We start from the raw sequence: 23,045 nt of genomic DNA, 5'->3' as shown, positions 1-23,045 counted from the left end.
TCCAAAAAACCATCCATTGTTGTATCATGATACTAATTTCTAGCATTACATAATATAAGATTAATCAACTTCTAGCATTGCAAAATTGTATCATGGCACAGAGGAGGCTGACCCTTTCTTTTCTTCTCCCTCAGCCGACCTCCATCTCTCTCCAACTAGCCTCTCTGTGCCAGCCTTCTCTCTCTCCCAGTCGACCTCCCTCTTCTTCTCTCACATCCTACCTCTCTCCCAGTTGCCTCCCTCTCCCCCAGCTAGCCTCCCTCTGTGACGGCCCTCTCTCACTCCTAATCGGCCTTCCTCTCCCCTGGCCCTCTCTCGCTCAGATCTAGGAGGCTGGGGCACTGGAGGACCGGAGGCGGCAACGCGGGTGACCAAGGGGGCTGGCTGCGCGGGGCAAGCGGAGGAGCCGACAACGCAGGTGGCCAAGGGGCCAGTGATGCAGGGCAAGCGGAGGAGCCAACAACACATACCTGGAGTGGTCGGCGAAGGAGATGTCCATGGCGGGAAGGAGAGGTCGTGGAGGAATAGGGAGCAGACAACCGATTCCTGAATCTGAGGATCGATGGATGTAAAGTAGGGATCCTTCAAAAATGAGGAGCCGAATGAGGGATCAGTTGGAGAATCGTTTGAGAGTTATTTACTAAAAAATAGGGTAAGGGGTAGGATAAGAGCTCGGATGGAGATGCTCTTATGCACTCTGTCCCATATATGCCTCTCTTCCGTGAGACGGTGGTGATGACCAAGATTGCCAGCTATGGCGTAGTAGAACCGTTGGGCTCAATTGGTATATACAAGGAGCACGGCAAAAAAAAAAGGTGCTTTGTTGTTTTCAATTAGATTTGCTTCATTGAGAAAATATACACAATATAGGAAGGATTATTAGATGAGTACAAACTCTCAAGTATACACACAAAGCAACCATTAAGAAATATCGATAAGTATATGAGTAAATCGCACTCTAGGTTCATTTGCATATGACATTTTCCCTTAGGACATGTACAATGCAATGATGCTTAGATAAATGCTTAAAAAGAGAGAATAATTAAGCATTTGTTTAAGAGTTTTAATCTCTACCGACGATTGGTAAATTTAATTATACAAATACTTATTTAAAGTAGGGATATCTGGTCATCAACTGTGCGTATTGAAGAGAATGATATGGGATTTTATACACATTCAGACATCCCTTAGGATAATAAACATACATCTTATTTTGCCTTAATTAATCTTAGGATAAGACAATTACAATAGGAGCGTGTCTAGATCTGATCCTAAAGATCTCAGTGAGTTCTCTCATGTTCTAAATTTTAAAGCTATCGTCGAATGAATCTAGCTAACCGTGACTCGAATCTGTTGTGAATCTCAAATGATTGTTTCTATTTCTATACGACTAGGTTTGCTTCATATTGCTTATCCGGCTTCTAGCTTTCCAACCTCACTTCTTTTTCTCTCCACTTCCCTTGGACGTACTCCCTCTCCTCCTTATATGGTCGGATTGAGAAGGTGTACCGTACACAAAGTCTGTAAGTGTAATATTAACATATTTTATTACTTATGAATATTAAGAGGACTACTTCTTGATCTGAGGATAGTTTTTGAGTAGAATATGATGAATTGTTTGGAATATCGTCATATGTCTTATTTACCTCATAGTGGTTATAAATATACTATATTGGATGAACGATACTTGTACGATGGTGATCTTTCTTCAGGATATACTGTATTTTAGTAAATTATGAATTCTTAAATACTCATCAACCTCCAACGCACACAGTGGTCTCTAAGAATTTTTTAATTTACCAATATTGTCACCCTCCATTCATTTTGGTTCTTCTTCCCATGTATCGTATCCTAGTCTAGGCGAAAGGTCCCATGGAATCACATCGATGGTGAGTGAACCGCGATGACAGTAGTTACGGGATTCCCTCGTTGTGTGACACTTAACTAGTTCCCTTGTGGCCTTAGCAACTCCATTCGTCGTTGCGCAGAAGGCATGGCCATATATACACATTAGAGAGAGACGTGGTGCTTGTGCCATTGCGTCTTCATGTCAGCCCCTCAGGTACGCTCTCTTGCATCCCCCCAAATCCTCTTGTTCTTTTTGGATTGTTCTTGTGAAGCTTGTTTGCAGTATGTGTTTATGTAAGATCAGATGAGAGATATCAACAGAAGGATGGACTAATCACGACGAATTTGGTCAAAACCGTCAATTCCTGTTATGCTGGAGGGTCCACCTCCAAGGAAGTCCATCCCACGCGTGAAACCTGCTCCAAACGGCGACCGCCTACATGAGCACTCGTAAAAGCTCTTGGGTGGCTGGGAAACTCAGTAAACTTCCAACAAGCGCCCTGCCATGTGTATGCCGTTATACATGGCCTTGCATAACTTCGCTTAGGCTGTTAGGCACCCCTTGACATCCTTACTTCATTTCTAATAAATAGATAGGAGAGCTGCTGAGTTATATTAATAAGAATTGCCCAACAGATAAAAGCTTACAAAATAGAAAAAAAAAACAAAAGGCACTACAAGCTAAATTATCTCTGCATAGGTGGCCTAAGTGCCACTCTCCTACAAGATCCCAACAGCTCACCTCGTCTTTAATGCTGTTGGCGACGAGTTGTGTTAGTTCTTCCATTTTATTGTAAGTTCTGGTATTTCGCTCCTTCCAAATCTCTAAGCAGGCAAGAATGATGAGTGACTTCAGCCCCCTTCTTGGGGTGTGTGGGATACTTGCCAGGACCATCCACCAATGATGAATGGAGTGCCTATGTGGCGAACTAACCAGCTTCAGTTATGACTGTGACACCCAATCTACAAGTATCGACCATACATGTTTAGTGAAACTGCATTATGCGAATAGGTGATGGCCAGTCTTAGGCTCCTTATTACACAACAGACAATGCGTAGCTAAGATCTAGCTATCAGCCTATTTGGCGTCCATAGTTTGTTTTGGTTTGTAAGCCTGGCAAATAGTTTGCATTTTAATGGAGCCCATGGTTTCTAGATTATGGATTGAAAATTCATATCCAAAGAACCCATGAATTGTGCTTTGTATGCCGAAGACATTGAGTAGTCACTGTACTCTATCAATTTCCAAGTGATCTCATCCCTTGTGTCATGTTGTAACTGCACCTCTTGGATTATGGTCCAAAGCTACACGAATTCAGCAATACACTATGAAGTGATGCCTGGCACATACGCAAGATCCGGCATCCAAGAGCCATCTGTGATGCCCTCGCGTAGTGTTCGACGCTTCAAAGAGGATGATGAAAAGACTTGTGGAACCAGGTCCTTTGGACGTTGTACCTGTAGCAAGGAGAATGCTGGAAAGAGATATCTTCTCTGTTGCCAATGGTGATCTTGGTGCACGCTACAAATAATAGTCTATCCATGTCATTACACGGTGTTCCATACCATTTCCAAGGCATGTGATGGGTCTTCCATTCTTGCCATAGCCACGACAGCCTAATGGCTCTCACAAAGTTTTGAAGGTTAAGGATGCCTAATCCCTCTTTATTTGTTGGCTTGCAGTCTCACTTTCCTCCTGTCAGAGCCTCGGTTCCTAACCACAAGAATTGCATTCGCTATGATCAATGACTTTGAGGATGTGTTTTTGGAGCTTTTAGGACAGTGAGGAAGTAGACCAGTTGCGCTGTAAGTATTGATTTCACTTGGGTGAGTCGTCCATCGGGGGCAATGTTCTTCCCTTTCCACCTTACAAAGGTGGCAAGCGCTTTGTCTATTAACAATTGGAAGTCAGCCCTACGCAAAACGTTGGGTGTTAGGCGGCAGGCCAAGGTACTTGATGGGGAATATTAAGCGTGTAGCTAGTAGCTCTATTAGGATTTCATCTAAGTTGAGGCCCATACATTTAATCGATATTGCCCACTGATTTTTGGAAAATTGTTTGGAGCCAAAACCTCACAATTTTTTGAAGAGATAAAAGAACCACATCGTCGGCATACATTGATCCACACTCTTGTGGTGGACCCTCTTAAGCTAGTTAGCAAGCTTTCCTCCACCACAAGTTCAAGGAGGCTGTGTACTTGATCTATTGCCAGGACAAAGAGCAGTGCAAAGAGGGAGACACCCTACCTGAGACCCCTTCCATGCCGAATTGGAGCATTGGGAATCCAATTTATCAAGACCCTGGAGGAGGAGGTTGTAAGTAGCAAGGTCACTGAGTCACGCCAATGGCCTGGGAATCCATGGTGTTGTAGCAAAGAAAGGAGGTACTCCCAACGGATGGAGTCAAAAGCGTTGGTGATGTCAAACTTGAAGAGTAGGGATGGTGTCCTATTTTTGGTGCAGGCATCTAGACATGCTTCTCACCGGCATGAAGTTGTCATGGATGCTTCGTTTCTTTATGATTGCGCTTTGACACCACGAGACTAGGCTATTCATGTGTGGGGTAAGACACAAAGAAAGAATTTTGGAGATGATTTTTGTTATGAAATGAATTAAATTGATTGGCCTGAATTCTGATATTTTCTCTGCCCATTCCTTCTTTGGGAGAATGACAATATTGATCGAGTTCAACAAGTGCATGCCAGAACCGCACAAATTGTAGCAAGCATGAACAACCACCACAATGTCCATCTTCACAACAGGCCATTACTTTTTGAAGAAAAAGCCAGTGAAACTGTCTAGCCTCATAGCCTTATTCAAAGGCATTTGGCTTATGGCATGCTGAATTTCTTCCTTAGTGAAAGGTGCTGCCAGTGACTGTAGTTCGTTTTCCAGGAGGTGAAGTAATTCCCAATTCAAATCGTTGTTGCGGCTGGACGATCATGACATGAACTTAATGAAGTGGTGTTGCACAATTGTCGCTATCTCCTCATGGTTAATGGCCCATGCCCAATCATTTTGGAGTCTCTAAATGGTATTCTTCCTTCTTCGTCCATTGACCTTTAAGTGGAAGGATTGGTATTGGCATCCCCTTCCCTCAGGTAAGTTATCCTCGTGGCCTATCTTTTTCGGGTCCTCTCGATGATCGCAAGACCCATCACACGTTTCTTGAGATGGTCACATAGCATTCGCTCCCCAATAGACAGAACCCTGACTTCTTGCGCAATGTCTAGATGTAAGATAATGTCTAAGGCCATGAGAAGTTGTAGATTGGTATCTGTAAGTAACACGTTCCTCCAAATTCTGAGTTGTTTTGTTGTGCATCTTAACTTTTGGTTAAGGACGTGCATAGAATCAGGATGGTTTATTGTTGTATTCCATGTAGAGGCAACCATACGCATGAAGCTTGGGATTCGGACTAAAAAATTCTCAAATTTAAAGGATTTTGGTCATCTTAGGCTAGACTGATTGGAAAGGAGTAATGGGCAATGGTCCGAGAGAGAGGTGGAGAGTGCTTGTAGGGTATGATGGCTGAAAGCGTGGTCCCATTCAGAGTTAAAGAAGACTCTGTCTAGCCTTACCAACATCGAATTTCACCTTTCATTACTCTAGGTGAAATTTCGGTTTTGGAGGCTGATTAAACGGAGTTCACACTCGTCTAACGTGTCGTGAAATTGGCCCATAATATTGTGGTTTAGGTCTCTGCTGTTTTTGTTGATCCCTAAGGACGAGCCATTGTTGTCCTGATGGCAATTTGATGCTCCATAGATTGAGGTTAGAAGAAAGGAGGTTAAGCACTCTCTGATGGTCTCATTTGCAGAGACGTGAAATTCGCCACTTGAGATTGCCTTCGAGGTGCATCTCACTGTCGTCCCAGAGAAGTAAAATTCCTCCCCTGGCCCGTCTAAATCTGGCGGCCAGATTGATCGCAAAATTGACAAGTTTGCTTGCCCCAAGGTACGAAGTAGTGGCCAGTTGCACGTTGCATAACTTGACCTCTTGTAGGCATGCAATTTGGCATTTTGAAGCGGCAATGGTCTCATGTACTTCGACACACCGGGCGTGGGAATTTAGGTTTCTAGCGTTCCAGCTGAGGAAATTTGAATTTGGTCCTATCATTTGGATTACCAAAAGCGCGCGCCTTCAAGATGTGGGGAGGACCCGGAGCCTCAAAGGCCTGGGGCAAGGGATCTTCAAGTAACGTGTCGTGATCATCAGGACGGAGGAAGAATCAGTCTGACAAGGCCTAAATTGCTGGCCAAAATAAGGAGGTTTGCAAGCTTCACGGTTTGACAGCGGCCTTAATTGCTGGCCATAGCAAGTAGGGTCGATAATCTCTCGGTTTGGCATCCTTAATTACTAGCTTGGAAGCTGCTATGCCCTTGTACTTCGTAACCAAAGTTACGTTAAACTTTTATCAGCTTATCTTATGTGTTCAACTCAATAAAATCGCCATTTTTCTCGTTGAAGACGGTAGGTGACACCTATGTGCAAAACGGTGATCCCATGTGCAAAGTAACTCAGTACGATAAGGAAAAAAAGGAAAAGGTAACAAAAATGTGGCTTCGCCCGGGTTCGAACCGGAGACCTTCAGTGTGTTAGACTGACGTGATAACCAACTACACCACGAAACCACGGTTGATGTCTTTTCCTTAAGAACTTATATGTAATAGATTATTTGCTCTAGTATTTTGTCTCCGTTGCCTTTCGACGCTACTAGCTACCACTGGTGCGCCATTGCTGGGTGAAAGAGTTCCTGCAGCTCAAACGATTGGAGATCTGACTACCTTGAGTGTTGCCGTTGTTTCGCACCAAAGCAAAGTATAACTTGCTTGATTTATGGAAATGTGAAAGGATGTGCCATCAGTTATGATTCTCTTGGATGTGTGTATCTTGGATATGCTAAGATTAAAAAAACTCTTATATGTTTATATCATCTTACTGTAACGAGAGGAGTTAATAAAGCTTCTTATTTTCATAAAAAAAGTTATGGTTCTCTTAGCACCCTGCTACTTGAACCATCTCGTGTTACTGCACTATGGATCGAATCAGTGTCTCTGGGATGCTATTAGGATTTGTTGCTGTGTTTCCTGGTGCGTTCAACTGCTGTGATTCTTTCAGGTTTTGGTTCCTTTACTGTTGGGACCAAATACTTGTAGGAAGATGACATTTACTCCATTCCGTTACCCACCCATATCATATGGTTTTCCTCGTTGCTCATATCTTAATGTACATTGGATCGAGCATCGGTGTGGATCGAGGTAAACAAAATCATCTCAACTTCTCCCTCGCAAAAGAAAAAAAGGATCTCAACTTCTCATGAGGTCCCCAACCCCAAGTCTTCAATTTCACTCGCGCCTTTTGATCTCGAGCATAGGTTCCATATCGTACTGCCCACAGTAGCATGAGTTCTTCATTGAGAGCATGCATTCGGCAAGGAGCTCCTGTGACTCAATTGATGATTTTGTTAACAGTTAACACAGAGCACTCAGGATGCATTTGCACACTGAGTTCTCCATTGAAGAAACTGCCAGCCTGCTGCCAATCGGTTTCGGCACAGGAAGTACATACCATATTAGGAGGGGATCATGGATAAAACACACCAGAGCTTATACTAAATAAATCAGATTTATTCGGTGAAATAACATTCGGAGCTGCTCCAGTACGCAAATAGATTCTGCACACCAAGTAGAAATGTCAAACAAAAGATGCATTAGGCAACCATCACTTCTTTCTTATGATGTTCATCACGAAAATTATGATTAGGTGGCAGCATGTTCAAAATATTCTTCGACATTGACACTCCATGCCACACAATGCAATCGAACTTTTAGGATAGGCAACATTCCCAAGTTTCTCCAGACCAACACCACCATAGGAATGACACTGAATGGAAAATATACAGGGGAGACGTGAAAAATGCTGGCATCAGGTGGCCATCGGGTGACTGATGGTGAAGTGCATCACACCAATTGCAGCACTTGTTAAACTCCCCATATGTTCCTCTTTCAGAGCATTTCCTGAGATTTGCGAACAATGCGCCTAACCTTTTTCTTGAAATCATCCCTCCTTTCTCTCCAGTCCTTCTGCGAGACAAACTCAAACGTGTAACTTCAGAAACCAGAGGGAGTTCATCTGATAGGAACAAACTGAACCTTTTACAGCGATTCAACTAATACTAGAAAGTTTGGGCACAAATTGGACCAAATGTTGATTAAGACCTTCAGAAGCACACAAGTGCTTTGAGGCTATCATAAGGAAAATTAGTTTGATAACTCAATGATGACAGTAGAACTGCAGAAGTGCTATGTCCCCATCCTTAGCTCAACAAGAGAAGTGTTAGTGAGCTGTTAGCTCAGTCCAACGACGCCCTATTCCTCTGGGCAGCTCCCTGCGCTTTGCCTGGGCACATGGTTCTTGACTGAGCTCTGTTTGTTTGAGTTAGTTAGAGATAACAACAGATCAGCACTAACATACTCTTGTAAATCGTCTATATAATATCCGATTATACTTGATACAATTCAGTGAGTTGAGCTCTAGACTCTTTCATGGTTTCAGAGCGCATTCAATCCGCTATCGATAGCCTATTCGCGTCTACTGCTTCTGCTGCCATGGCCACCAATTCAGTCTCTTCCACCTCTTATTCCCCACCCTCCTTCCCGGAACACCAACGCTAGCTCCCTTGCGCCACCTGCCTCGGCGCCCGTCCCCTCCACCATCCAAATGGTGAACATTCGTTCGCATGTTCCGATTACGCTTGATCTCTCCGAGTCCAACTACACTCAATGGCAAACCATCTTCGACAGTCTTCGGCAAATTTGCCCTCAATGCCCACATCAACACCACTCCTCATGCATCGGCCAATCCAGATTGGATCATGGTCGATTTTGCCGGGGTCAACTGGCTCTACAATGACATAATGCAATAATTTTTTCATCAATCGGCAAAACTAACTGCTGCAATTGCAAATCAGATAAGTGACTGCTGGAATTTACAGGGGCTTCCCTTTTAAATCCGAGTTTGAATGGAGTCAAACTTGAATTTATAAAGAAATTCCAAAAAGAAAAAGAGAAGAAAAAGGGGGAAATGGCATATGCCATCTGGCACGGGGTCACTACAAGGCCTTTAGGCCGAGCAGCCCAGCACCAAAGGGGGTGTGCCCTTATCCAGAGTAGAAGGGGGGGGGGGGGACAAGGAGGCGCCGCCGCCGCCCTAGCCAGGCAAGTCTGCCTCGAATGGGTCTCCCGGCCATTGGGACGTGGCATATCTGATCTCTCGGTTGGAGGAAATAGGTTCGAGCAATTTTCCTTTTCTTCTCTCTGACGAATCCAAACGGAACCTTTTCTTCTCTCTGACGAATCCGAACAGAACCTTTTCTCCTTCCACCCGATCTCCACTCGGCCTCCGGTGAGCTTGTCCACTTCTCCCTTGTCTAAGCCTCCTTGGCTCTAGCTCGTCGGTGTGGTGGTGCCCGCGATGTTGCGGCTCACTTTCCTAAGGTGGGCCCCGTTGCAAAGTGCATCGTATGCCTGTACAAGTTTGACGGCAGCTCGGACCGGCGGCTTGGTTGGTGGTGCTATCGGCCTTGGGTGCTCGTCTTTGTGCGTGTTGTGGCCGTTATGTTGTCACTAGTGCTGTGGTAGTGTGATTTTCATGTTCGCGCCTTCGTGCACATATGTTTGCAGGTGATCAGTGCAGGTGGCAACCTCGTGGCCGTCCTGCTGCCCGTGCGCACCGGCTGGTCGTCCTGCGTTGCGTGCACATCTAGTCTTGTGCGTGGCTGTGTGTGGCGTCGCGTGCAAGTGCGCGTGCGCATGTTAACCATGGTGCATGTGCGCGCTGTTGTGTTCGGGTGCTTAACAACAGCCTCCTTGGCCCGGAGTTGGACCCCTTGCTATCGTGGTGATTACTGCTCCTCGGGTACTTGTCGCAGTGTGCCCTGTGGTAGGTGCTAGGCATTGTATCTCCGAGAACATTCACCCCTTGACCTCATCATAGAGGGGGTCTCTGTTTTCTATGACAACACATTCGTGCGCCTTGCCTCCGGTTTCTTCGTTGGAAAGTAAGACCATTCCCGTTGCCTTTTAAAATTAAGTTTGAAATTTGCTATATCGTGTGCCTGTTAATCTGTGTGCTGATATTGGGATGAATTGCATACTAGTTCAGTGGGTTTTTATGCTCGATGATGATAGTGGGCTTGGGGAGATTGGTGTGACAATACAACTACAGTTCAATTGTGTAGAATTTCATATTCTCATATATTGTCTTGTTCATCTGTTGGCAATTAATGTTGTTATACCTGTTCTGCTAATTGGTTAGAATAATTGTTATATACTGATACTTTAATTGTTAGATAATCAAAATATTGAACTTGTTAATTGCGGTCTAGAACACTAATTTGGTACTATCACACTAGTTGATGATCTGTTTGAGCCATTGGCGTTGGATGGCCGTTAATTCGGCAACCCGCAATGAGAGTTGTTTCTTGTGTTATCCCACCTTATGTTGTTGATTGCCATATATGATATATTGTTGAATATGAGTAGCACCTTTCATGCTTTACATTATGCTAAAATGCTCATGTTCATGTATGTTATGTTATATCATGGCAGTCAAGCTATGTTTATTATGCTTAAATTCGGAATCAATTTAATCAGAATGTTGCTAAAATGTACTTTGAAACAACAGTGACTGCTTTTGACGTTGCACTAGAAGCGTGAAAGAACTTATCTGGTTTCTTTTCCTAGGCGTATTGCACACAAAGAAAAATAATATCGAGTGCACTTACAGCCGCTTCAATATTTGCTGGAGACTCGTCATTTGGACTAGAGAGCATCGAAATGATGCTCAAAACTATACTCTCGACCTGCATGTTATGAAAGCAAAATAAATTAGCAAAGGCAAGAAGCAAGTCAGCGTTGAAGTAATTTGCAAAAAAAAAAAAAAAAAAAAAAAAAAAAAAAAAAAAAACCTTAGTCCATATTCAATATATTTGACCACAATACAAAATCTTTTAAAACTAGGGCTTGGTTAGGTATAGGTACGGACAAACTCCAAGTGATTTTGAGGTTATTTTGGAAGAGTTTTGGCAGAATCATATTCGTAAACCATAAAACAATAATACATATAGCAATCAATGAAACTAAGATAAAACTGGGCATGGATGAGCTCAGCCGTTAACTATCTGAGGTTGATTGATTTCCAGTCAGCAACCTATTGTCAACAGTTGGTTTGTTGTTAGATTTAAACAGTTCAATTGATTGCAATAAAAAACTGGAAATAAGTTCCTACCACCCAATGGAAATCAGCCAGAAACCATTATTAAAAATAATGTCTATCACTGTCATCTAAAAAATAGTTTTGAACTCGATTTGCAAGTTTCTTGTGACAAGCTCGTTGTAAATAAAAGGTAATGGGTATGCACGGAATTACTCCTATAGTATTTTGACTAGAATGTAATTTTCTTTAAAAAAAATTCAATCAACCTAGGAGGAACTAGGTGGTATTGTAACTAAGAAGAAATAGGCACCCAAATTCGAGTCGAAGAGGTCTCGAACTTGGGTGGTGGGGGTGTACACCCACACCTCCACGTCCTAGAATGTAGATTTCAGATCAGTACAGGTGTGCCAATATGCAGAGTTAATAGATAAGGAGTGTGATAGTTTATAAAATGACCCCCACGGAAAAAACTGCTACATAGAAGAACAAAGAGCAAACAAAACATTTATATGTTCTGAATAGGAAGCCCTACCGTGTGCACCGGTGTCCACCGTTCACTTGCAAGCTCATAACCGTTGGGATCTTCACCAGGTGGATGAAGAATAGAAATGCACACACGCCCATCAGGATAAACTAAGAATTCAACATAATCAGCATTGTCACAATACTGACACGATAAAATCATAGACATATGAATATCATCCAGCTAGCGAACAGCTCACCATTCGGATGCCACATCTCAGAAGTAAATCTTACTGATGGCGGGCTGTTCGGATAATTCTGGGGGAAGGTCATTATTGCATTGAAGTAGCCTCCATCACTGCAAAAGTGAAAGTTGATCCTTTTAATTTCATGAAAATCCAAAGCAAAAGGTAAGATAGTAAGTTTAAGTATCCATTTCACTCAGCAGATTTCTTTCATATGAACTTTCTCAAGTCACTGTAACAAAGATACACAACAACGCACAAAATACAATCACTTAAACAAAGATGCAACTGCACTCATATTTTTTATTTCTTTTTGACATGGGTTTCCCTTTTCCCATTATATACGCAACGGAAAATATAGTTCAGTTACACACCATAAGAGAGAAGGGGAGGGAGAGAAATAAGAATTGCAGTCTTAGCTAGTACAGCAAATTGTTAAATCATTCATGGACTAACCTTAACGAAGAGGGTACGGAGAGTATATCACATTATACAACTTTGAAGCTGGAATTAATATATATGATAAGTCCCCATACATGAATCCATTGGAAGTAAACTACAAACTCTGAGATGCAATGCAGAATGCACACCGACAGCAAAAATTATATTCAGATCTAGCATCCGAACTCAGAAAACAAGACTCCTACGTTTGGTCATCCTTGGGTTACTGGTTTCATCTGACAGAACTCCAGCATACCAACGCACAAGTTGTATACGACTATAGCATTGTCGTAACGCTGCACCAAGTATTTTGTTTCATTGTTGTTTGTCGTAGACTGGGAGAAAGAGGCTATGTTGGCAGCTCAGCTCTTTTTAGGCATAATGCCCTGGATGCGCTGGATCAATAATAATTTCAAAATCTGAGGAGACTTTTTTTCCCAAAATAGTAGGGAAAAGATTTTAGGAACTAGAACATTCGTTTCCAAAAAGATATATATACTTCCTTAGCCTTCTCTAAGAAGGCATTGTATCTACTGACAGGATCACAAAAGGCGTGTACCTCCAAGATTCAATGCAATAAAAAGGGAGGCTGCAAATTTTGTAACTTATATCAATTGTCCCTGTTTGATATTTCATGGCATGATCTAGCAGTCATATAAATACACACAATTTGTATTCCTTTACAATTGCCTCAAACATGCATCAGTATAAGCATTATTGATCCAAAACCACATTTTATCCATGTCTGCATCTGAACTCTGAAATCTAAAAAAATCAATTTCTCAACGCTCATTGGTACACTACCTCCAAATCTGTTTTAATTTTTTCACCAAAATAATCTGTTCCATTGAAGTAAATTACATTTATGCATGTCAAGAAATACAAATGAAACATCTACATTTGGTATTGCTCGAAAACAGCTGCGAATGAAATAAACATATACTCCCTCCGTTCTCAAATAGATGTCATTTAGGGTTGCGTGCAGTCAAACTTTATGAACTTTGACTACTAATTTACACAAAAAAATATGAAGATTTGTCACATAAAAATGATATTAGTAGATTCGTCATGGAAACTACATTCTAATAGTTATATTTTCAAAAAATTTCAATAGCAAATGTTTAGAAAAAACAACGGTCAAAGGCATGCATTGGCAACCATGTCAACGTCCTAAACGACAAGTAAAAAAGAACAGAGGTAGCGCATGCAGAAGTTTCCCTTCCCAAAAACTTTGTTGCGTCTACCTAGCTAGTTTTGTGTCCGTTCCAGCGAATGCCCCCCTATGTTTCAGGAGCTCTGGCAGACAGCGTACCCTCTTTCTCCCAGTTCAGTACAAACAACAACAATAAATCCTTTGTCCCAAGCAAGTTGGGGTAGGCTAGAGATGAAACCCACAAGATCCAACTAAAAAGATGATGATAAAACAATAATTCAGTACCAAACAACAATGAAACAAATTTGCCTGCACTTTACAGCCAACTCATTAACTAACGGAGGGAAAGTACAAGGAAGCAGGCATCTGGCTGCTATCAGTTGGCTGGCAAGCCAAACCCTACTGATGTAGCTTTCTCTACACTGCTATTTATCCATTGTAGCACCACCGAATACATAAGTCATAGTGCCTGCCCCCTGAAAGGCAGGCGTCTAGGTAAGTACACAGATCGATACCGACATACATGGGTAACTGCAAATCTAGTGAGCTGCAACACCCGAACATTTTGACAGCAGTTGGATTCATCTGCAAGTGATACAGATCAGCATCAATACACGGAATCCCCTAGGTTTACACCATAATTCACCAGTAACAGCTGCGGATCGACGCAGCAACAAGGAATTCCCACCGTATACACCATGCAAACGAAACAATTGGAACCGAAGGCGACCACGCGCGCCCATCAAGCATGCAATCCATCACCACAGGGTAATCATGCAGTAATTAGAGGGCGGGCACAATTCGAACTCACTATAGGGTCTCGGGCGGGCCGATGATGGTGACCTGCCACTCGAAGACGCTGCTATCATCCACCAGGCCAGCGGAGAACCCATCTACGGGGTTCTTCGCGAGATCTGGGACAATCCACATACAAAGTGTAGAAGGGATCAGGATTCAGGAGCCGATCGCGGCGAATCGGGGCGAAAAAAAGGAGAGGAAACAAGGGGGCCGTTCGGATCGGTACCCTTAAGCTGCTTCTGGAGGAGGAGGCTCGCCTGGCTAGGGGTGCCCGCCATGGGAAGCAGCGCTCCTCGATCGGATCGGGGCTAGGGTTTTGACGATGAGGACCGGTACGCCGCCCCTGGGAGGAGCTTCTTTATTTCTGGGGCGTGAGCAGCTTTGGAGATGGGATGAATCGGGAGGAAGAGGAGAGGCTGTTACAGACTGGAGGATTTATAAGAAACTTAAGAGAGGGTTCCAGGTTGATTAATGATGACATCCGGTCTAATCGTGTGCGGTTCATTTGTATTTATTTCGTTTCGGTTGTCATTATTAATCAAAAACTTCCTTCGTAGTCCTAGTGCTACTGTCTTCTCTGCTCCGTCAAGCTCGGGCACGAGGATTTGGGTTCAGGTTACGCATTCGGGTTAGGGTCCAAGGTTTACCCTGCCCTTAGGTAAGAGAAAGCCAATGGACTACCGGTCATCGCAAATAGGGATGCACTGGGTTGCCCGCACCACAAGCTAAAAAAAGCTGCAACACTATCCGCTTCATTGGAGCGGTTTTAAGCGGTAGTCCGCAGATCCTAGTGGCACCGTACAAACCTGCAAACTCAAGATAGCGACGACGAGCTCGGGCCGTCGGGCACCCTCATCCTCGCCCCCGCCCTATTGCCAACGTGTCCACAACCGCCCACGCCCTCATCCCCGTCCGACCCCCACCTTGCTACCGACGTGTCCACCGTCGCCGCCTACTATCAAGGTATGTGTTTGAAACTTGTATAAAACACCTATTACATTGAGTTGCAAGTGAAGATATTCCTAAATGAGTGTAACCACCCAGAATACTAAAACCAAAAAAATATTAAAAAAATTCAAGGAAATAAAAGAATTTACTAAGCTAAGTAATTCTTAAGTGTATATATGTGTATATATTTTATTGCTTGCTCGATTGCTTGTTTAGATGAGCCTATATATAGGTGATATATATATTGTATAAGTATAATAATATATGTGTATATACATGATTAAAAAAAAGGGAGAAAAGCTTTTGAATGTTTTGACCCAAAGGCCAGCTCTCACCTCCTCTCTTCCTCTTTTCTCTCTGGGCCCACTCAACCAAGCCGGCCTAGCGCTCTCTCTCTTCTCTTCTCTCCCTCTCTGCTTTAGCTCTGCGTCGCAGTAGCAGTTGACACCACCGCAAGCGCGTGCCACCGCTGTCGTGCCCAAGTTGGAGAGCAACCACCCAACCACCAAACGAGTTCACCCAAGCATCTAGAAACTCAAGCCCGCGCTGTTTTTGCCCAAGCCCATGCTAAATCCGAGATGAACACGCATGGGAGTCCGCTGGTCACCGAAAATCCAAACCAAATTCACAAGATAGAGATAGAGTTAGAGGCGAGCAATGGATCAAAAGGGGAAAGAATTCAGATGCTATATGTGAGCTTTTGCCCAAGAGATAGAGTCTTGAGCACGGTTAAATTGTCGGATTCGAGTTTGGGCTGCCACCACCACTCCTTTTCAATTTCGATTCGATTTAGATATTAGGTAGCCTCCCGCCTATATATATGCGACCCTAAAGCCTCACCAGATTATCTCGAAGCTTTTGTCCAACTCGCCGAGACAAAATCATTGCCAGAGTTCATTGCTTCGGGAACCGAAGCTTTAGACCATCGTGCACCATCACCTACCTCCCTGGAGCCTCTCCGATGTTTACATGTCTCCTAGGTATGATCCTTGTACTTCTCCGATTCTTCCCCATCGCTTACAAGAGTAGTTGGAGCACTGGAGTGTCGTTCCGACGAGCTTTTTGGCCGTGTGCCGCCACGGGAGAGACGCCGCCACCCTTTGTTCCACCGGAGCCAAGCGCCAAGGCATGACAGCCATGTGATTTGAAGCCAACAATGCAGATTAGAACCATCTCATACCCCTTCGCCGGCCAACCCGAGTGCGACACGTGGTATACATAAACCCAGTTAGCCGGTCCGCCACCTCACTTGCCCAGTCACCCAGCCACATCAACATTTTTGCTTACGTGTCAAGCCACGTCAGCGTTAGCAGCCCAATCAGCTTTTGTTTTCCTTTTTAATTGTTTTATCTATTTTGCTAACATCATAAATAGTAAATATTACACAATAAATAGTTTTTTAGTATAAAAATAATTCTAAATAATAATAATAATTAGTAAATTAATTTTTGAAAATATTTGATAATCTTTTATAGGTATATTTAATTCTATTTAATAGTTTTAAATAGTTTTGTAATTCAAATAAATGATAGAAAATCCAAAAAAATCCTAGATGGCTTTGGTAAAATCCTAGAAAATTCCTAGCAACATAATTTCATGGTAGATAATATTTTTAGTCATGTTTTAATCTTTAAAAAATCATAACTTGTCAACCATAGCTCTGTTCTAACTCGTTCTTTCGTTGAATTGTCTAGAATAGTATAATCTTGTGATGATGATGTTTTTTGTGTTATGTTTGGTTCTTTTTGAATCTTGGTGTTTATGTGTTATTGTTTTTTCGTGTATGTAACGAGTAGACGCTAATGTTCAGGAGGAGCTAGAAGGTTTGTAGGATCAAGATTTTGAAGACCCAACTGAGTTCAATCAAGGCAAGTTGTATTCTTCATCATTTTAGCTCAGTTTTTAAACATTTCGGTTTACAAACATGCATGCTAATAATTTTATTAAGAATCCCAAGAGTTAGGTTTTATCCTAATTTTTTCCTTATCATCCTTGTCGCTATAGTATGGTTTTGGGTTATGGATGGGTAGATGATGCTTAGTTTTGTTTTGGATGGTAATCATGATAATCATTCCACGAACTTGATAATGGCCCTATGCAACATGATAAAATTTGATGAAATAATTTTTATAGCAACATGGTATAGGGATTTGAGCATGTGGTATGATGAGATGTATAATTGGAAAATTAGTAGTCTTGCTCAAATCTAAGGACCAATTCGTGAAGTGACCTTTTTGTGTTCATAGTACAACCACAAGTCTGGTATAAGATGAGTCTAGCCAAGTAATTTGCTTACTCTCAGTATAGTGTAGATCAGGCAGACGAGCGATGAATGGACGACGTCTTGGGATCCAAAAGGTGCAAGAGGGCTTCCATTGTTGAGGTAGAATCACGCGACAGTGAAACCTTAGCGGGTAGACATATGTTAAGAGGGGCATTGTAAAGTCTTTGTAGTGGATTCCTAGCGCACACATCGATAGTGTGTAAGAGTTCTCTATCAATCAACGAATGCTCAACAAAATGTAATGAAACGTCTTGTGGATAAAGTGCAACCTCTTTAGAGTTAAAACCGAATATTCAGTCATGCTCACGGTCATGAGTGGCGCTGAAAACCTATTATGATTATAACTTGATGTTTTAATTAGTCAGGTCAACTATGATGGTGAAAATCATAGTTGAGGATGATCAATCATAGTGGTGGGAACTATGATTGAGGGTTCAACCTTAGTGGGTGGAACTTTGGTTGAGGTGTTGGTTAGTTGGTTAAGTCAATATGGATGGAATCTTGAGGTGGTTTGTTATTCACTTAATTATTATTGCTTTTCAAATATTTTTACCTAAATGCTGATTTATGCAAAGGAGTCATTCAACCTATTTTTTGTTAAATCCTTTATATGCATATTATTCCTTCACAACTTACTGAGTATGACAAGTGCTCACTCTTGCTATCACCAAACACTCAGTTGGAGAAGGTATCGAGGAATACGCTGAAGATGAATCATTCTAAGATGCTTTCTATATCGACGATGTCTATGGAAGAGTCGTAAAGAATTAGAGTGTTCAAGTTTGTTTAGTTCCGTTGTAATTTATTTGGTTCTTCGACCTTTGAAGGTCACTTTTGTAAGACAGCTAATTCGATTAAATATGGACGTTGTAATGATTATCATCAATGAAGTCACTATATGTTGGGATTGGTTCCTAGGCTCAGCACATAGATGAGATTAGTTTCTTTCTTGAACTGGTCTTGATAATGAGAGGAAACTAGTAGAATAATTTGTCATAAAATAGACCAAGAGAAGCTTTACTAAAGTCAAGAGTTGATTCTGATTTTCGATTAAGGAAGAGAGAGATGAGTTACTATGAGCTTGCCATGCCGTTCCTTCTGATTTTGACAGGAAAAAAGTCTTTTTTGTTCTTGGAAAAGTTTCTTTGCTGGCTTAGAAGCTCCACATCTTTTTCTAGGGTTCATTTTTCTCTTGATTTAGAGTCATTTTGCCGCTACCGGAACACGATTCTGGTAGCCTGACACATCTCTCCAGCTGGGGTTCTACAGTCTTCAAGTTTAATTTATGCAAGAAGGTCTAACCTCCCCTCCCATGTAGATTCTTTGTTCTTGATTTTGCTGATCAATAAAGCTTATCTTGAAATAGGATGAACAAAAAGTCTGAAACTGGTATATTTTGTACCCATTTGTATGTGAGGGTTAGCTTCAAAAATTGGTTGAATAATCAGCAACCACACCAAAGAGCACAATACAAATTAAGATCATAGCAGGACTTAAAATGCACTAGTATGAAGCACCTGGCACTTGGTTCTATTTTCATTCAATCTTTTATATTCAGAACATGTTCATAACAGTGCTTACTCCGTCATTGGAGCAATATATTCATTGTCATGTTGCTGAAAAATTGTTCCCTTTTCAGCCCGGTGATGCATCGGCATGACTTTTGGCTAGGTCTGATTAAGGGATGGCTGCAAAGGTGGTTGTGTCATCGTTGGTACTGAACATTATATGTGACAATGGTCTGATTCAACAATGAAGCATGTAGATTATGTTTCATGCTAGTAAAGTATATCTGAGACTTGATGTCCTAGAATTGGAACCTGAATTGTTTATAGTGCTAATCATCATCGCATTTATTGAGGCAGCACAGAATATTGTGATCTTGTTTGCCGTGATCGTAATGCTTGTGTGCTCGTGTGAATAGCTCTGAATGTTTGTGTGAATAGTTCATAACTCTAACTATTGCAAGTGAAATAGCAATAGCAGTGGACAGCAGCAGTAGCAGCAAAAGGGGCAGGAGCGAATAGCAGCAAGCCAGCAACATGTTTTGTGGGCTTGTCAATACCCGCATATCACCAATAGAAATTAATACCAAGTTTTGCTAGCCCACTTAAGTGTGGTGGACAATGCAGATGTGGGGCAGTCAGTCACAACCCGCCCCACCTACATCCTTAGTTGCAGGGGAGGATATAGGCAATGGGAGGTATTAAGGTATAGCCCCTACAAGTAGGGGTACAAATGGAGTAGATAATTCTCAACCACCCATCAGACTAAAATGACTCGAATGGAAATAAAAAAAAGATATTCGAGATTTTATTTTACTCTAATGTTAGAGTTGGAGTAGTTTTTCTTGTATATGGGAAAACAAGGACAGAGGTATCTATCCAAATCGAAGTATCAAGGAATAAATCAATTATTATTTAGCAACAATTCCAATCCATGTGTTGCCTAATGCCAATTTCCACTAGGCTAGCCTTTGGCTTGATCGATTGGGCCACTGAGCTATAGTACTACTCTCTCCGGTCACACAAGAGTATCTCTTTTTTTATGCGCGATTAACATGTTTAAACCTTGACCATCAATATTGTTTTGAATATTTTGATTGAACTTTTAAAAATAGTATAGCTAAATTTGTTTTGAAAAGTAGTTTCAAAACATTACAACTTTGCTATATTTGCTTACAGTTTATACTAGTAATTAGTGATCAAATTAATTTATTGATGATCGTATCGATGTCCAAAATGACACTTTTGTGACTATAGGGAGTATTTGTCATCTCTGTACCATTGACCATGCGGCCATGCGCTACTCAGATTACCACTGATATGCGAAAGTGCATCTAGGGCTCCTAAGTAGGTTTTGGCTTATTGATGACAAAACGATTAAGGGACTAATGAGTTTATTGAAGCTACGAACAAGTTTTAGTTTTATTTGTGAAGTTATACGACGTTAGCATCCCTAAAAAAAAAGAGAAGCGGTTGGTAGTACTCAATAGGATTTAATTTGATTTTATCTTCGAAATTGAGTTTAGGAAAGTCGTACTATCAAGAGGGATGCAATTGATAGTTTTGATGGTATCTCAGTGCTCAAAGTGACCTCTTAGAACCAAATGTTGAGAGACACATTCACCCACGGACACCGAGAAATAGGCTAAAGTGTTCTGAGTCCGGAGTCTCCTGTGTACACCGGATACTCCGGTACTTAGTGTTTTCGGCCAGAGTCTCCGAGTGAGACTCCGCCAGAGAGTCTCGGTTCCGATTTAATTTAAATGTCCAGAGTTTCCGGTGTTCACCGGATACTCTGGTGCTTGATGTTTTTGGCCGGAGTCTCCGAGAGATACTCCGCCAGAGAGCCTCGGTTTCAATTTAATTTTAAAATGTCTGGAGTCTTCGGTGTTCACCGGATACTCTGGCAGTTAGTGTTTTCGGCCGGAGTCTCCGAGTGAGACTCCGCCAGAGAGTCTCGGTTTGAATTTATTTTAAAAATATCGGAGTCTCCAGGGTTGACCGGATACTCTGGTATCTAAAGAGGCCAGAGAATCCGGCAAGTCTCCGGGTCTAGTCTATGTGGCGTCTAAGTGCCACCTGAAATCTCCGGTGTACACCAGATACACCGGGTCAGTTCAACAGAACTGTAATGGCTAGTTCTGACACTGTTCTGAGCCCATTTTGAAATGATGGCCGGAGTCTCCGATATTCACTGGATACTCCGGGTTAGGTCAATCAGAACAGTAACGACTAGTTTTTTAGGGATAGCAATAAATACCTCCCCACTTCTTTGCATTGAATGCTTGCTATTGCTGCTGAGCTACTCTTTGACAAAGCCTCCCAAAGCATTCAAGAGTCCCTCCAAACCTCTCTAGTGCTTAGTTTTTTGCAAGAATTGAGAGATAGGGTTTGAAAGTGTGATTTGAATTGTTGAACCAAAATCCAATCTTTGAGCATTGAGTTTGTCATCAAGCGTTCATTTGTGATCTTTTTCTCTTGGAGCCTCGTGCTCCTAGACGGCAAGGCGTCGCCTGTAGAGCACTCAAAGATTTTGGAGTACCACAAGAAGTTTGTAATCACCCGTTGACTTGAGTAAGAAAACCTAGCTTGATCTTTGTGGTCGCTGGAAGAGGATAGGGTTGAAAGAGACCCGGCTCTTTATGAGCTCCTCAACGGAGACATAGGCGCTTCTTAGTAAGGTGGCTGAACTTCGGGATAAATCCTTTGTCTCCTTTAATTTTCGTGCAAGTTTTACTAGTTCTTGTAGTTTTGGGGATTTTCCCAAATCCTATTATTTGTGAGTGTTTTACTGCAGGGTATTGTTGATAAGGTCATTTTACATCTAGTAGAACATGTGGTAACACTTAGACTCTAGTAGACTTGCTTAGATTCATTTCGATTTTGCAATCATGTATAAGCCAGATAAGACCGGATACTCCGGACACCGGAGTATCTGAACTTTACTGGAGTATCCGGACTCTGTTAATCCGCTGCTGAGTTTTTTAAATTTCAGAAACGCTTATTCACCCCCCTCTAGGCAACATCAAGTATATTCAATATGTCATATATTGTTATCTCATGCGCTATTTGAATCGGTCAGAAAAAATGGGACATGATATAGGACGAGAGGCATTTTCATTCATATCCACTTTGATTGCATCCCTAGGCGGGGAAGGAGGGGAAAAGGTGATGGAAGTGCATGGGTGAGGCCTTGTCGGCACTGGAGGTAACTACGCGGTGGGGCGGTGTCGAGGATGAGGAGGGAGGAGTTAGTGAGAGAGGTTAGAATAAACATTAACAATTACTACTACATAAAGGCACATCTCAAACGGCTTGAAAACCCTTATCTCAAATAGTTTTCATGCCTTTAGAGATTATGGGTCGGTGATAATGGCCACTATCTCAGATGGATAATAAGGCGTATGAGATAACAAGTATCCCCAACGGTTCTAGTCTGATGCCATATGAGATACTATTTTTAAGAAATTTTAAACCTAGAAGCCACTTCAGAGACTGGTCATGCGAAACATGTGGAAAAGAAAAAAAAATAGGACAAGTGACGTGAATTTTCGCTCGAAATATGCATGTGCGATGTTGCTAAAGGTTTATCTATCCCTAAATGTGGTTTTAGTAATTAATAACAATACCTATGAACTGATGATTATGTTAATAATTGTTAGTATATTGTTTCATAAGTGATGCATGGATGATTGAGTCTGGATTTGTTGAGGAATGCCACGTAATCAAGAGAGATGCATTGAGATCAATAAGCTCTAGGTGATGCTCATGTGATGAAGGAGAAGCTAGAGTGGAAGAGATCTCGGAGGTTGAGGGTGGTATGAATAAGATCGAAAATAAGCATGAATGCTAAGTTACTTGTGGAGTCAAGTAACTGAAGGTATGAGATTGTTAATTGAGTTATGGACTAACACATGTGCTATATGCTTGAAAGTGAGTAGAGTTAGGTTATATATAAAGATTGACAATAAGAGTGGATGTCAAGTTACTTATCAAGATCAAGTGACTTAAGGTATGAAATTATCAATTAGGTTTTATGGACTAACTCATATATTTTGTGTTTAAGAGTGAGTTGAGGTTAGCTTACATAAGAAGGTATGAGTTAAATTGAGATATTCAATATACCAAGTTGGAAGAGCAAG

General features: G+C 41.9%; 1 protein-coding gene and 1 non-coding gene across 4 annotated transcripts; both read right to left on the bottom strand.

The window, feature by feature from the left end:
* Positions 1-6,408: 6,408 nt before the first annotated feature.
* Positions 6,409-6,482, bottom strand: TRNAV-AAC (transfer RNA valine (anticodon AAC)). Its single transcript has one exon. It is a non-coding gene; the product is annotated as a tRNA-Val (tRNA).
* Positions 6,483-7,001: 519 nt separating this feature from the next.
* LOC133929027 (ubiquitin-conjugating enzyme E2 7-like) lies at positions 7,002-14,624 on the bottom strand. Of its 3 annotated transcripts, none has more exons than XM_062375605.1 (6): positions 14,393-14,624; positions 14,180-14,282; positions 11,790-11,887; positions 11,600-11,700; positions 10,637-10,714; positions 7,002-7,525 (listed from the first exon to the last, which is right to left on the bottom strand). In XM_062375605.1, exons 1-6 carry the CDS (start codon positions 14,442-14,444, stop codon positions 7,478-7,480), a joined length of 480 nt encoding a protein of 159 aa, XP_062231589.1. In that variant the 5' UTR covers positions 14,445-14,624; the 3' UTR covers positions 7,002-7,477. The 3 variants fall into 3 exon arrangements, with proteins under 3 accessions (XP_062231589.1, XP_062231587.1, XP_062231588.1); XM_062375603.1 differs by lacking the exon at positions 7,002-7,525 and adding an exon at positions 7,544-7,934 and having other exon boundaries at positions 14,393-14,623; XM_062375604.1 differs by lacking the exon at positions 7,002-7,525 and adding an exon at positions 7,985-8,754.
* Between the last annotated feature and the right edge of the window lie 8,421 nt (positions 14,625-23,045).

This window comes from Phragmites australis, chromosome 9 (assembly GCF_958298935.1).
Source record: "Phragmites australis chromosome 9, lpPhrAust1.1, whole genome shotgun sequence".
NCBI lineage: Eukaryota > Viridiplantae > Streptophyta > Magnoliopsida > Poales > Poaceae > Phragmites > Phragmites australis.
The sequence above is the reverse complement of the archived record's forward strand: the minus strand, read 5'-3'. Positions and strand labels throughout refer to the sequence as shown.